The 16,765-nt window shown below is 35.9% G+C and overlaps 1 protein-coding gene across 1 annotated transcript; it reads right to left on the reverse strand.

The window, feature by feature from the left end:
* Positions 1–295: 295 nt before the first annotated feature.
* LOC123248764 (GLIPR1-like protein 2) lies at positions 296–16,385 on the reverse strand. The gene is made up of 6 exons (XM_044677627.1): positions 16,215–16,385; positions 14,915–15,160; positions 9,337–9,440; positions 5,099–5,184; positions 634–660; positions 296–549 (listed from the first exon to the last, which is right to left on the reverse strand). Exons 1-6 carry the CDS (start codon positions 16,383–16,385, stop codon positions 296–298), a joined length of 888 nt encoding a protein of 295 aa, XP_044533562.1.
* Positions 16,386–16,765: the final 380 nt, after the last annotated feature.

Here is a 16,765-nt window from a genome sequence, read left to right on the forward strand (position 1 = left end):
ATTCATCTAAAATTTTTTTAATGAAATTAAATTCAGAGATTAATTAAACATTTAAATATATGTGTTAAATGCAATAACAGGGAAATTTTTATACTTTTAATGAGATGGATCAGAAATATAACCAAAGCTTTTGCTGATTTGATTGACCAATTCCTTTTAACTATCTAATTTCTTATCTATATGAAGTATGAAAGAGCTCACCAAAAGAGATGAAAAGCATAGCCACTAGTGACTAAGTACATGTTTTCTCACTCATATTCAGGCTCAGTGATTTTTCTCACCTTTCCACAATCCTTTAGACTTGGGTTTCTTCCTGTTGGGGAGTCTTATTTGATCGTGGATTATATTCTTTTGGCTTTGTTTCTTTTTCCGTTACAATTAACAATATATCTTTTTCTAACTGTATATTTGGAAATTTATGCTGTAATAGGAAAACTATTACAACAGCCAACACAAATAAAAAGATTCTAAATGATAAACAAAATAGACATCGGAGATCACACATAACTGGTCGAGGAAATTCCCATTCTGGGTACCAAAAAGGATAGTCTGAAAATAAAGAAACAATTGTATGCTTGTTTTCACTTAGATAGGGCAAATTATAAAAAAAAAATAGAGGACAATAATACATACGTGCAATTTTATCACGGTCACTGTTACCTAGAAACATAAAGAGAAAAGTGTGTAAATATGTTAAAGGAAAAGATATTTTTATAATTACAAAATCTAAGTTGGAAGAGATCTTAGAAGTCATCTACTTCAACACATATCTGAACAAGTGTTTTCTCTGTAACATGTCCTAAAAGTGGTAATGCAGCCTCTTCTTAAAAATAATCAATGCAGGGGGCAGCTGGGTGGCTCAGTGGATTGAGAGCCAGGGCTAGAGAGGGAGGTCCTGGGTTCAAATATGACCTCAGACAGTTCCCAGCTGTGTGACCCTGGGCAAGTCACTTAACCTCCATTGCCCAGCCCTTACTGCTCTTCTGCCTTGGAACCAATACACAGTTTTGATTCTAAGATGTAAGGTAAGGATTTAAATAAAGAAATAAATAAAAAATCAAGGCAATCACTTTTTTTTCCTTTAAGATATAGGTTTTTCTGTAACGACACAGTTATTTTCAGGTAGTTCAGGCTTGAAGGTGAAGAGTCACATTTTACTCTGCTCTCTTTTTGCCTGCAACATCCAAATGGAAACCAGTTTACTCTCTTTCTCCCTCTCCTTCTTTCCCTCTCCTTCTCCCCCCCACCCCCCCCCTCTCCCTCACTTTCCATCTTAGAATCAATATTATGTCTTAGTTCCAAGGCAGAAGAGGAGTAAGGGCTAGGCAATGGGGGTTAAGTGACTTGTCCAGGGTCACACAGCTGGGAAGTATCAGAGGCCAAATTTGAACCCAGGACCTTCCATTTCTGGGCCTGCTCTCAATCCACTGAGCCACCCAGCTGCCCCCATGTATTGGTCTTTCTATAATCTCATAACATTCTTTTCTTTTCCATTCCCAAAGTTACTACACTAGTTTAAATTTTTAGCATCTCACTCTAGGATAGTCATCTTTCCTCCTGCCAGTATCCTACCCACCACCTTATCTTTTGTCTCTCAGACTGCACACAATCAAAACAAAGTTTTCCTAAAACTACCCTAAAGAAGTGGCTCCTCACCTCCTTTGTGTAGTATTCAAAATCTCATATATATATATATATATATGTATGTATGTATGTATGTATATTCTAGAGTTTTACATATTTGCCTCTAACCACCTCCATGTCTGATCTGGGTTTTTTGGCCCATAGTAAGAAATACAACCCATCTACTAAGGTTCAGAGTTTGTTCCATCTCCATCAGAAGGAGCATCCAAACACAAAATCACGGATCCTTTAATGTAACAAAATGAATGTGTACACATGCTCATTTGCATCAGTTTCTTAGATAACTTGTAATGGGGTATGTAAGTGAAAACTAAGGATGTCTAAGTACATAAATCTTTCCAGCTTGATATATATGGTATTTCTATGTTTGTCAATTTTATTTTTTGGTACCTCAAACCAGTTTTTAACTTACAGGTCAAAGAGTTATTGCAAGAGTTTTATGAATTCATAAATACATTTATAAATAAGTAAATATACCTTTTGTATATTAAACAATTAATGCCTTCTAAATGTTACTTGTTCAAATAGATCAATGTTGCTTTGATTAACAAAATACAAGTTGATTTAAAAGCCAGAAAAAGTCTATTACTTTGTTCACATTCACGTCTCTGGGCCATCCTTCTCATCCTCTACACCAGGAGGTGGAGACAGGGAGGGAGAGAGAGTGGAGTCAATATGGGGTGTAGGCTTGGAAAGGACTGAGGGATGGAGAAATCAGAGGTCAGGACAAGAATAAAGAAGAGGATTAGAAATAATTAAGCAAAGGACAATATGGCATGATAAATTATTTTGATCTGATAAAGGAATTTTACTGTTCATGAACATGAAAGCAGAATGCTTTAAGGATGGAGGTAATACCAAGAGGATGACCATCTGTATTTTTAGCAAAAGTGAAATGAAAGAGAATGAAGGTCAAGAGAACTGACAAGACCGAGGAACTGAGATATTAGAATGTTTGAGAGAATGTTAATATTATGTTGAAATTCCTTAGTGTGAGGGCAGGAGTTAGGCTGAAGAGGACTATTAATATTTACTGAGGCACTGGATTCATTAAGAAAGGGATGTATGCTGGGGGTTGGTAGATAATGGCTATCAGAATTTCAATTGGATGATCTATTGGGGTTGAAAATACTTCAAAGGATAAGAAGTTACTGAGTGATGGTGGTACCGAGAGATTCTGGAATGAGAATGGGTAACAGAAATATTCAGGGGATATGAGTGAAAATACAACCAGTACTGAAAAGAGTGGCCAAGGATGCCATATTGTCAGGAAGGAGTCAAGCTAGCATGGGAGCCAAAAAGAAGGCAGTGGTGGGGAAGGAAAAGTTTGAGAATGAAATCCAGTTGGTCAACTAGGGAGTGGATATTATCAAAAACATAGTGGAAGGGGCAGATAGATTTAAAGTGAGATCTTTTTCGGTGGTGGTGATGGGGAGGAAGGTTGAGGACTAAATGGGACTAAAAAAAAGAAGCAGTAAGGGAGAGGGAATAAGGCTTGTCCAAAAGCCAGGAGTTTTGAATTACTGGAATGTAGAAAGTTGTTGGGGTTTTTTGGTGTGGGGAGGGGATGGCATGCTAATCATTGAGAAAGGAATTCAAGCAGAATATTGATGGCTGGAGGGAAGTCCACTGAAAGAAGCAGGAGATTAGACTATTTAAGTTTTTCTCTTGAGGTTCAGCCTCATAACACATGGAGATGTTGAGTCCTAGAAGGCTCAGGAGGCCAGAGCCACATGGCAGACCAGAGAAAGTAAAAGTATAGCCTGGAAGAGTCTAGACAGGAGCTGGGAGACAGCGATTCTGGGCCTGATCTAAGAAAGGCTCTTGAATGCTGTAGTTGAGCAAAGACAGGGGCTACAGGTCAGTGGCCTGGATCTGAAACTGATATAGATATTCCTGAGAAAAGTCTCTGGAGCAAAAAGGCACAGGGAACGGGCCCAGATTCTACTTTTTAAATAATTCCTTCAGAACAGAACTGTGAAGTAGGGAGTACAAATATTATTATATTTTAGATAAAGGAGACTCACTCACACAAGGTCACAGAGCTGGTTATTGTTAGAAGCAGCCCTCAAAACATACCCCACCTCTAAAGAAAAGACTATAACTAAGAGCAGAAAAAAATGATTACCATATTGTAAGAAATTTTAAACGAAAATTGACCAAACATCTTTGGAACAAGAGGGCAAAGTTAAAACAGAAAGAACTCAATGGTTATCTCCTGAAAGAACCACCAAAATGAAAACTCGAAACATCATAAATAAAATCCAGAGCTTCTAACTCAAAGGATAAAAATATTATTAGCAGTCAAAAAGGAGCTCAAATATCAAGGAACATTAATAAGAATGGTATAATCCTTAACAGTTGCCGTTCTAAAGATGAAGCGTTTGAAATGATATTCCAAAAGACAAGAGATAAAAGTTTTATAACCAAAGACAACCTCATGACAAAACTAAGTACATAATCATAAAGAAGGGAAAACTGATTTTTTAAAGAAGAATAGAAGATGTCCAAGCATTCCTAATTAGGACAGAACTGAGGGAACTAATCTGTTTAGTCCTGAGAAGAGAAGACTTTGCTACTGACAGAACTGCAATCTTTAAATATAGGGATATCCATATGGAGATATATGACATAGTTTTGTATACATTACGTGGATGTAGTTTTATATACATTTTGTACATATGTAAAACTATATCCATACATTTGAAGACTGCAATTATATACAGATTAGGCGTTTTTAGACACTCACTTTTGTACGTATATGTATGCGGATGTTTGTGTCTATTTACACAGACATACACACACTTTTATGTGTACATACACATACACAACTGGAAGGAAGCTCACACTTATTCTGTTTGGCTTCGGAAGGTAAAAACGAGGAACGAATGTGGGAAAGCCGAGTTTAGTTCAATATTCAGAAGCACAACTAAAGTGACAACTAAAGTGCTGACAAAACTAGAAGGGGCTACGGGGGAGTGAGATATTTATTCTTAGGTAAAGTTGCTGGTTGATCACTCGTGGGAAGAGAATTAACGTTTTAAATCAGTGATGGGCAAACTACAGCCGGCAGGCCAGATGCGGCCCCTGAAATGTTCTATCCACCCAGTGACATTATTCCTAGTCTGACAACTACAGTGAGCAGGATACAATACAATGAAACTTTGAAAGAGTTGCCTTAGAAACAGAATGACAGAGGAGCCTTTCCTTTCCTTTGGCCCCTCCTTAAAAGTTTTGCCCATCACTGGGTTAAATGAAATAGAGCATGATATAGGTAGAGGTGAAGCAAATTACTTTTAAGGTAGCTCCCGACTCTACCATTATATAATTCTACTTTGACAAGTGGAACAATAATAACATGGTGGCAAGAAACTATTATTAAATCACATCATTATCATCTAATACATTTGTGGATAGTATTCTTTTCATTTTTAACATATTTCCTTAATCTTACTGCATAGCATATCCAGGCATTTATCCCCTTTGTTACATTGAGTACAAAATTTTCCTTCTTTATAAGGCCTTCTATTAGTGTTCCCACTGTAAAAAACAGAAAAATATTCTATTAGGATATCGATTGTCATATAAATTTAAATTGCAAAAAATTTAAAAATAGCTGTTAATTCTTAATAAAATGCTAATTATTAGTTAAGAAATTAATTCAAAGAAATACTTAACTAAGAAAACAGATCCTAAAACCAATTTTCTTCATGTACCAGTGACAAAGTGGCATAATTTAAGATGAAAATAGATTTTTTACTCTTCTAATTTTAACTTACATAGAAATTTTGTCTCCCTCAGCCATAATCCACCTTTCCTCCAATTTGTTTCACAAATTATACTCTAATCCCATGTTTTTCTGAGTCTCAATTTTGTTCATGAATAATAGTGTTTATGCTACTGACCTCATAAGGAAATTGTAAGAAATTGTAAGAAAAGTGCTTTTTTAACTTTACTGTGATATATTACATATATATACATGCTATTTCCTTTAGCAGATTTTTAAAAATTGAGTAAAAAACATTTTTTAAAGTAGTATATGCTTGTTTGAAGGAAATATGACAATAATCAAACTTGCTTACTGACAAGTAAAATGGAATGGACTTAGATATATTAACTATGCCCACTAAATATAGGATCACAAAGAATGATATACGGTAAGGGGCAGATTTCTATAATATGGTAAAGAAAATTGTATTAGCAGAACAGAATCAAATAAATAGAAAAAGCTGTGTAATAGCTTCTAAGTGGAAATGTATAGGGTAACAGAATGAATTTTAGTAAAATGACATTATTTTTAAACAGTGATAGAAGGTGGGGCAGCTAAGTGACTCAGTGGATAGAGAATTAAGCCTAGAGCCAGAAGGTCCTGGGTTCAAATCTGATGTTAGACACTTCATAGCTGTGTGATCTTGGGCAAGTCACTTAACTTCAGTTGCCTAACCCTTGCTGCTCTTCTGTCTTGAACTAATACTTACTATTGATTCTAAAATGAAAGGTAATTGTTAAAAAAAAGTGATGAAAAGGAATCAAGGGAAGGATAGATCAATTCAGAGTCAGGTGGCTGGGGGTATTCCTCCCTGGAACTGAGGTGCTGTCTTGAGGCCCAGCAAGAACTTAATGGGTAACTCTGAATGTTAAGATTAGAAGAGTCAGCCAGTCAGCCAGGAATAAAGCTCCAAATACACTCATGAATTCCAAGTTTTAAAGTTGGAAGGGATCTTCATCAAACCTTATCATTTTGCTAATAATTGTCTAGAGGCATTGTTAACAGGTCCCCAATCATGTGCTGCAGGTCAAATGCCCCAAATTCCATGTATACCAACCAGACAGCCTGAGGAAACACCAAATGTCTGACTTTTTGGGTGGGCGGCAGCTATTCCTTTAACCCTTTGTAGATGATAACATTTATCTTTAAGTGTTTGTTGCAGATTTAGCAGTCAGATCTTGGTGCTACTAGAAAAAATCATCTTTGCCCCATCCCTTACCCCACTTCATAATTATTTTCATAATTTAATCTAAGTATCAAACAATAAAGTAGGCATAACAATGAGTAGCAGCATTTTCCTCCCTCTTTTTTCCTTTCTTCCTTTCTTCCTATTAAATGTGGCTCAAAAATCTCACACCATCAATAAATTGGATGAGAGAAAGATAGTGATAAAGCAGCAGTTCTTTTTCTCCATCCAGAAAGTGTGGCAGATTGCCCTAGTGACAGTCTGCTGGCATGACAGATGTCACACAAATTGGTGAATGAAAAAAAAGTGTAAGTAATTGCCATTCAATAGCCATGGAGCTGGAAACCAGGCAAAGCTATTTGGTAGTAGATAAAAATATGAAAAGTAAATCAGTGAACAGACTGCATAAGCAAGAATCATACAAATGTAACTATGCTATAAGAAACGATGAATGTAAGGAACTCAAAGAAATAAAAAAAAAAGATCTCTATGAAATGAATTTTAAAAAGCAGAGCTAAAAGAACAGATTACAGCGAGGTAAATTAAAACATCCTTTCAAAAAAAGCTGAACTCATTTTAATAAGTGAAAAACCAATAAAGGTCCTAGACAACAGATAACAAAATATAACTACTACTTGTCCAGAGAGGTGGGTGGGCAACTATGAAAATAAGATGTAGTTACTACATTGAATGATTTTGCTTAATTGTTTTTCTTTGTTAAAAGAGAAGTTTCAAGCTGAAGGGTTAGAGGATCATATGCTATCAGAAATGACTTTTATATAATTATAAAAAGCATAAATGAAACATGTTTATTTTTAATGGAAAGAAGGCAGTTTTTCTATAAATCCTTGAATAAAGAATATAAAGGGACCTACAAACCATAAGCACTATACAAATATATGTCATTAGTTTTAAGAGCATTAAGTTAGACTGAATTTTTTAAACTTATATAATAGTACCAATAACCCCCTATTATGGAGATAGTGACTAAGTAAAGGTATCAAAGCAACTATTTTTCTGGATATTTTTCTTTTCTTTTTTTTTTCAAACCAATCTGCCAACATTCACAGATGACATAGTAAAATAAAAGTGGCTTATGTATATGTGACTTATAAATATGACTTAGACCACCTTCAACCTCTGGTACAAAATCCATATGTTGACAATGACATAGTACACTTTAGTTTATAAAATGCTGTCTTCCCAACCAAAAAAAAAAAAAAGGCAAATCTTATTTTCCCACTGACATTAATGACAAAATTAGAATTATCTTCACCCAGTGATAAAATACAAAGAAGTACACAACTAGTCTATGGCTTTTAAAGTCTGAACTATAGTAAAACAGAGTTAGGAATACCTCCACAGTTTGTGCCAAGAGAATTTCTGACTTGGGTCTCTTGCTGCCACTATGATATGAGAAAGACTGAGAAAGAAGATCTGGCTCAGACTTCTTAGCAACACTATGACCAGAAGAGGCCGCTGCCTCAGGCTCTACAATGAACTTTCAGACATTGTTCCTGGAAGCTCAATGGTCACAAGACATGCAGAATCAAGGCTGGGAAGGAAGCCCCGGCTTCTGTCTGGTCCAGCTGGCAGGTGCCCTTTTATCCCTCATTGTTACTTGTTTCCAGACAGGTACTCTCTTATCTGGGCAGCTAGGTGGGACGGTGAATAGAGTGCCAGGCCTGACAGAGTTCAAAACTGGCCTCAGACAAATATCTGCTGTGTGACCCTGAATAAGTCACTTTAAATCTCACTTGCCTCAGTTTCCTCATCTGTAAAATGAGCTGGAAAAGGAAATGGCAAGCCATTCCAGGATATTTGCCAAGAAAAATTCAAATGGAGTCATGAAGAGTCAGACATGATTGAAATGACATCAATAACATACTTTAATCTTCATCTCCTCCTGCTCTCTTTAAATTCCATTTTTTGAAGTTGCTTAGATACCCACATCCTATATAAGGTAGTTGAAGCTAATGCTTGAGGCCCACTGATGGTTCACACTAACAAATAAGTGCTCTGGACCAAAATAAAATCTGCAGACAACTATTTCTGCATGCTGATTCATTAATTGGCAGCAATACCTGATTAACAGAACCTTTAATAAATTTTTTATTTCATATTTTTTTCTAGTACTATGACTTTAAGACCATGATTTAAGGGGTTTCTAGGAAACAGTATTTTGAGGTACTACTATTTACATAAAATGATTACTTTTTAAAGAAAAATCAATATGTCTCTAGTCTTTCCTTGAATTCTTTTTTAAAAACATTTTCATTGGCATAGCATTTTAAAGTTTATAAAACATTTTACCATATGGACTATATAATTTGGGAAAATAACTTAAGAAAATATACTGGATCTTTAAATAATTTACCAAGTTACTCCAGCCAAATGACGACGACAACAACAACAATAATAAGGGTAATAATTATTTTGTGTCTAGTCCTCTTTTGATCATTTTTCTTGAACAAGAAAAATGGACAAAAGTAGCTCAGTACAACAACAGGAAGGCATTAAAAACCTTTTCAGTCTGGTAGCACTTAGCAGAGACTGTATGGCGTTGGCATCGTTTTTGAGAGCCCTCGGCTACCACCACACCATGGTGAAATATGAGAGGAGAACTTTTGTTGGCTTGTACCAGTGGAGTTTATTAAACAAAGAGGAGTTCTGATCTCCACTGACAGACAAAATTACAGAAGCAGAAATATCCAACAAATAAGTGTCAATAATTTACCTCAGTACATAGTTACATATGAAATGCACTACATCGGTCAGGTTTCCAACACGAGCACACGTAGCAGCAGCACAGCCGATTTTGTAGGTAGCGTCCCAAACAACCTAGAAGGCAATTTCAAAACAAAACATGCAACTTAATTCTTACAGTTTGTATGGTGAACAGACATGCAATGAGTGCCAAACTTGGGTGTTTGTGTGTCAATAGAAAGAAGAGAGTGTTGCTGAACGAAGACGAAAACATTTTGTTCTTAGCCATGTCACAGTTACTAAAGCTGTTTGTCTAGAAGGTGAAACAGCTAAAGTCTCTCCTATCAGAGGGTCCTCGAGGTAATGTTCTAAGTTCCAAATAGTCAGCATTACAAAAGGTCTTTGTATTAACTTCCTTGACAAAACAGTTCTATCTTGATCTGACATTCTTTACGTAGGTCCTTAAACATAAATAATTGCCAGGATTGATCTTGAGAACATAAAAAGGCTACTCTTCATGTTTGCTTTCTAGATTCCTTAAAACTATGGAGCCTGACAACTCTCTGTGAAGACTGATCAATCGTAAATAAATATGCCTCTAACACTGATTTAAAATGTTATATGAAACTATTGTTGTCTAGGCTTATATTTGGCTTAATCCAAAAGATTCCAGGGTTTTTTTTTCTTTCAAAAAAAAATCAGCATTCACTCATGAACCACAAAATCTAGTGAAAACTGCTTTAATAATTAAAAATTTAAAATACATAAAGCAAAAAAAATTTAAAGGGTATAAAATACAACTCCCCTTTGCAATAACTGAATTAAAAACTGAAGAAGACAGCTGACCTACAACTAGAGCTCAGGAGAAGATTTATGATAATCTTCCCCACCTCCAAGCTAACACTTTTAGCCATAATAATAACACCTAGATTTTTATCTCCACAGTTTCTGCACTGTAGTAAATCTATTTAGACAGCAGTTACATATCATATGAACACAAAAAAGGAGATATTTCTCCAATAACCATACACACATATGTATATTCTTTTTTAAAAACTCTTACCTCCCATCTTAGAATCAATACTATATATTGGTTCCAAGGCAGAAGAATGGTAAGGGCTAGGCAATGGGGGTTAAGTGACTTGCCCAGGGTCATGCAGCTAGGAAGTGTCAGATGCCAGATTTGAACCTAGCACTTCCTGTCTCTAGGCCTGGCTCTCAATCCACTGAGTCACCCAGTTGCCCCCTATATTCTCTCTTTTTTAAATCTTTTGAATTTATTCTAAAATTACTTGTCTCATGGAGTCACCTTGTTCTGTTTATCCCATTTTGCTTTACAAGGAATCTACTACTTAGTTAACCACTTTCTCTTCTAAGTTATTTATTAACCTTGCAATGTTCCCCTCAAACTAATTTCATTTTAATTTCTTTCTTTATTTCTTCCAACTATAATAATCCCCGTACCCAAGTTAATCCACTGTTCAGAGCACTGAAGACTTCAAGATCAATTACAAGAACTCTCACTGACTTCCTTAATACAGTTCTTCTCTTAACCACATTTGGTCAGCCAGTTTAATAGAATCTGTGCTAGCTTTTATGCTGCATTTCCTTTCACAGCTTCTTTTAGCTTTGGTTTGTCTTTTGGACAGTTGGGAATGGGATAGATGAGCCTACTTTTATTTCCCTTAGATTTAATAGATCGCAATTCTATCTGGGGCCCTTTCCAGTTTCTGGAAGATAGACCCCTATGCCCTATACTTGATTGGATTTTAATGACAGTGATAGATTAAAGAGAATCAATATTGTGATTCTAAAGTGATTAGTATAATTCCATTATAATCTTAATTATAATTAGTAGAATTCATGATTTTTATAAGGATTTCTAACCAAAGCATAAAACTGCTTCAAAGGGGACTTTCAACCCTTCCCTAAGTTGGCACTTCCCTTCTATCATATGATGCTGACCATCTGAGTTTCATGTCCCGAGATGGTGCATCATGTCCTGATATAGTGCAAGTATGCACACCCTTCCTTATTGGGAAATAACCATCCTCTCCCCAGATCAGATGAGTGTGAGGTAATGGTCATCACTATTCTCTAAATAATGGTATTGTCTTGTGATTTGATCTTTAGACTAATATGGGTTTTCCTAAATGAACTAACCAATCAGCTGGGTAATGGTTTCTAAAAAAGATCTACTTGATGCTGTGTCTTATGATGTAAGTCATCAACCTTGTTTGGAAATATTCACTTTGTTACTGTCCTAGTATATAAACTACGTCTCTGCTGCCTGGCTTTGTCGCTCACTGGAGTCCAACTATGTAACATGTGCGAGATTCCAGTTTTATATGGGAGACTTGGTCCTCTTCCAATAAAATCTAAAATTCTGCCTTGACTTGGAGAAATATGGATTTTTGACTTCATTTATCTAAATTGTCTATATCACGGTGGTGGGATAAATTTCTACAACACCAGATATTTGTGTGGAAAGGCTGTTATATGACCTTCAAATTGCCATCTTAACCATCTTAGTCCTGGTCATTCTTTCTTATGGCACAGTAATATTCTATTACATTTTTTTGTAGTCATTCTGCAGTAAATGGATATAATATGTTTCTAGTTCTTTGCTACTGTAAAAAAGTACAGTTATATTATGTTGATATATGTTGGATCTTTCTATTTTTTGTTTCCTTGAAGTATATGGCTTTGTCATTTTTATATGACTTAAATTTATTCTAGTCTTATTAAGTAGGTGATGAGCAAGTTTCTCTTTTATGTTTCTATTTGTGGGAGTGGAGTAAATTAAAAGAGGAAAGTTCATTTCTAATTCCTCCTTTTTTTCAATATCAAACTGATAGATTAAAATTGATTTTGAATAGAGAACATTCAAAGATTTGGAAAAGGAAAACATGAAAGAATAGAGATGAGATTAAAACATCTTGTGCAAGTGCAGCAACAGCAGACTTGACTGGTATGGAAAATAAATATGAAAAAAGGGATGAGAAAAGTGAATTTAGAGATACTGATAAAAAAGAGATACTGATGGATTAATATAATAAACAACTTGTTTGATTCTGTTATAAATTTGGCAATATGATTGATTCTTCCTGCACTTTTCCGCTCTAGTATCAATTATTAGAGAGGTGCTTATAGATCTCATTTAAGGAGTTCTGTGGTGTTCCAGAATTTTATGCAACCAGTACAGTGTTACTCATGAAAAGATGCATGTAAAGAAACCTTTCCTATTTAGAGTGTTCACAAGACATTCTATATGATACAAATGTACATAAGTATACATTTCCTTGTTTTATACCTTGCCGGATATTGATAATCACATGCCAAACAATGTTATGTCCAACCTGTCGTGGAATTCTGTATCAAGCAATCAATAATTTTAAGCATGTACTAAATATCAGCAATAGTGCTACCATTGGTTATACAAACACAAAGACTCACTCTTTCTTCTTAAGAAGTTTACATTTAACAACATGAGCCAAACAGGTGCATATAAAGGTATATACAAAATATATCTAAAGCGTTTTCAACCTGCTGTTCCTTTTAACACCAACATTACAGAGGACTCATATTTGCAGTTGACTGGAAGGCCAATGGAAAATAATCTGAGTCTAAGTGGGCTATGGCATCTTATCTAGGATGACTTGCACATAAGAAGCGTAAAAGACCTTATTGAGGATATGCGCAACCAGAAAAGATGGGCCAATCTTATAGTAAGAACAAAGTGGAGAGATGGCCAAATGCTATACTGTGCTACAGTGCTATACTCCACAGTGCTATAGTGATGTAGACACAGCTCTGACTAGAGCCCTCTTAGGACAAATTGGATGATCCTCACTGACTACATGGGGAGAAAGAGAAAGGAAAGGATTTAGGATTTTTTAAGTGCCTATGATGTTCTAGGAATTGTGCTAATGACAAATATTATTTCATCTGATCCTCACAACAATCCTGAGAGATGTGTTATTTAAATAAGTTCTGGGGTTCCATTTAGAGGTATTTGGGGCTCATTTGAGCTTTTAAATGACAAACTTCCTGTGGACATTTGGAAACTACATTTCCCATGATTCCTCTTGTAAAATGGAGGCAGACAGGAAGTGTGATGACATAAGAGAATGATATAAAAACTCCTGGGGATGATTGGGTGCGCTTTTCATACAAAGCGGTCAGGTGGAGGGAAGAAAAATGGTGGGCGGTTTGAAATCGCTTTTATCAGGCACGGGGTCTTATATATTTTTTTAATCCAACAATGGCCTTAATTAAAATATTACTTTTCCTCTTAATATCAGCCTTCGTCATTTTAAAAAATAACAGAGATAAGTGCTGTTATTGTCCCCATCTTACAGTGCAGGAAATGAAAGTGACAGAAGTTAAATGACTTGCCCTAGCTTATACAGGGAGTAAGTGTCTGAGGCTGGCCTTGAACTCCAGTGTTCCAGACTCCAGGCCCAGCACTCTGTCACTGCAACACCTAGCTGCCTCTGGACCTTTTATGCTCCAGGCCAACCTACTGGGTTGTCCCCAGACTTTGAAGCTGGGACCACTCAGGTTGTATGGTGAGGAAGAAGTCAGAGTACTCAGAGATGTTGAGTCAAGAAAACAATTCTATTATCGGCAAGATATTAAAAGAATCATTGTAAAGTCTTTGCATGTTATTATTAAGCACTTATGGAAATATGAAGATAATTCCATATAAAATAAAGGAATGACTGGGTTGCAGTCTACAATGGTAAAGAGAATACTTATGCTGGGAAAATGAGGCTGAAGCTGCTGAAGGCAAAAACAGAAAGGTGTAGCTGATAAAGGTCCTGAATAAATTTTAAGAAATGTAGGTTTTATAACAAGTCACCAACATTTTCTAATAGGGATCAACATAGCTAATTCGATGTTTGAGTAAGATGTTTCTTACCCTTACAAAGCATAATGAATTTGAAAGAAGAACTGAAATAAGGCCTAGATGCAATAGAAAGCTATAAGGCTGGCATATACTTCTCCTGAGATTCAGCAATAGTTCAAATCAATTTTTAATATGGAGCAGTTAGGTGGTGGAGTGCCTAGTGTTGGGCTTAGAGTTATGAAGAGTTGAACATAAAATTTTATGTGCTCCACACTGTTTATAGCACAACCTAATCATGAAACTTAACAATACCTGTTGAATCTAAATAATTAATGCATAATTTACAATTTACAATCTGGATTACAAAAATAATCCAGAAAGTAGAACTACTTATTTGTCTGAATAGAGACTACAATTTTCCTAATGTTTAAAAGTCAACATTATAGGAAGATATTTTTTATTCTTAATTACAAATTACTTTTCAGGGGGTGCTTTTCACTTTTTTAAATGTAGACAAGGTTAATGATATTTTTAAGATCTTGAATTTTTAATATGTCCTTTAAAAAAGATGGGTCTTGTATACAAATGACTTTAGTCCACACAGTTTTGAAATGAAGCTTAAATACTAAAAATAGTTTGAGCCCTATTAGAATTATTATAAAAATAATTTAATCTACTTTAGTTGTTATGCCTAGTTACTAAGAATTTAGGCCTTTTAGAAATTTCTAAATCAATGAGATGATGAAAAAATACATACCTGAATATAACTAGAACACAAACGTGAACATGTATTAGTTTGAAAATCATAGAATTGCTCTTCACTGAACCAACTTTTGACAGCAAGTCTTGGAGAATACAAATATATAGGCCCAGTCCATATATTTTCACCAAGGCCATTAAAGACAGGATGAGATTTTCTCATCTTTTCTAAATAAGTATTATGTCCAGGACGACATCTCTTTGCCCAGGCTTTGGCAGTCTTTGCCAAACCCTCATCCCAAGTCTGCAAAACAAAAAAAAAAAATACATCTAATTATGCTTTAAATTGTTTCAGAATTCTAAAATGAGATATTTAGTTAATCAGAAATGAGAGAATCCAACTATAAATTCACAATAGGTAGCTGACAATGAAGGACTGGAGTTTGGAAAGGATAATAAGGCTTGCTGTATAAGATGGTGCCAGGTAATGGGATTTAGATTTTTGGATATCAGTTTATTATATAAAACGGACAGATTTCTGGACAGAAATGAAGTACAAATGATGAACAAATGATGATAAGAATATATTTGCCACATTATCATTGATATTTTCAAGTCAATTTGGGTGCAGTTGACTTTCGTCTTCAAGATAGGAAATGGAAGAAGTCTTATTTTTTTTATAAATAACTTTTTGGGGGGAATTTTTATGAATAAATTTAAAAGGGCTTTAATGTAATAGGAATGTTGGAATGAGAATACTGTTTTCATATATTGTCAAAGTTAAGACTTTATAGAGAATAGCCAAGAACTAGGCCTAGCAGCTAAAACACAGAAATTTACAGGAGACAAAAAAAAAAAAAAAACAAAAAAAAAACAAAGAAAAATTTGTGGCCTCATGGATCAGTAAACAAATGTTCAAAATTCAGGCAGCAAACAAAAAGAATTATAAGTTCTTACACTAAGGTGCAAATTTATCTATAAAGCTATCCCTGAGACATGGTATGATGAAACCATTTTTCCTGAAACACAACCATATGACAATTCCTAAATGGATTTAGTATTGCGTGTGATTTGACAATTATATGTAATACCAAAATAGAAATAGTAAAACATTTTTAAATGTCAAAAAAATGTTTTCAAGCTCATTAGCATTAAAATTAAACACTCGTGGATCCTGGAGGATCTCCAAGATCCCCTTGAGGTCTTTGGCCTGTTAAATCTTTGGTGAGGTGGGGATGAGGGTGGAGGATGGATGGAGATTGTTTTCTAAGCCCTCCTACTCCAAACACCCCAGGCTTCCTCTGCCTAGGAAAGACTAGGCCTGGAGCCTACAAAGAAACGACGGTATCCGCACTCACTATGTACTGCAAATTGGCTGCTGGTGGGTTAAGTTGCGTCCGTAGCAAATTGTGCACATCGACACACTCAAAGATAAAATCATGATCTTTGTAAACTGGCATAGGATTCTGGCTCTTGGACCTTTGGAGGCTGAAGAGTAGAAGACACAAAATGCGCAACCAAAGGCTCATGGCGCCACATTGGCCACTGGGCCTCTTGGTGTCAGGGCCTAACGTCTCCAGGCATGCCCAGAGCTCCAGAGGCTTTGATTGGAGAGTTCCCGCCCACTGCCTCCCTGCCCCTCCCCTGCTTAGAGCTTCTGAAGTTTTCATTGGAGAGTGAAGCATCCTTCAGCCCGCCTCTGCCAGAGCTCTATAGGCTTTGGTGAGTTCTCCCATTGCCCCGCCCCCGGAGCTTTGATTGGAGGGTGCTTAGGGATGCCTCCTTCACTCCGCCCTCACGCACCCCTCCAGCCCCACCCTACCCCCTGCTCTGGGAGCTTTGATTAGAGAGAGCCTCACCACATGGACGGCTCTCTAAGTTTTGATTGGATGGTCTGTCGCAAATCTTC

Source organism: Gracilinanus agilis, chromosome 5, assembly GCF_016433145.1.
Source record: "Gracilinanus agilis isolate LMUSP501 chromosome 5, AgileGrace, whole genome shotgun sequence".
NCBI classification, from domain to species: domain Eukaryota; kingdom Metazoa; phylum Chordata; class Mammalia; order Didelphimorphia; family Didelphidae; genus Gracilinanus; species Gracilinanus agilis.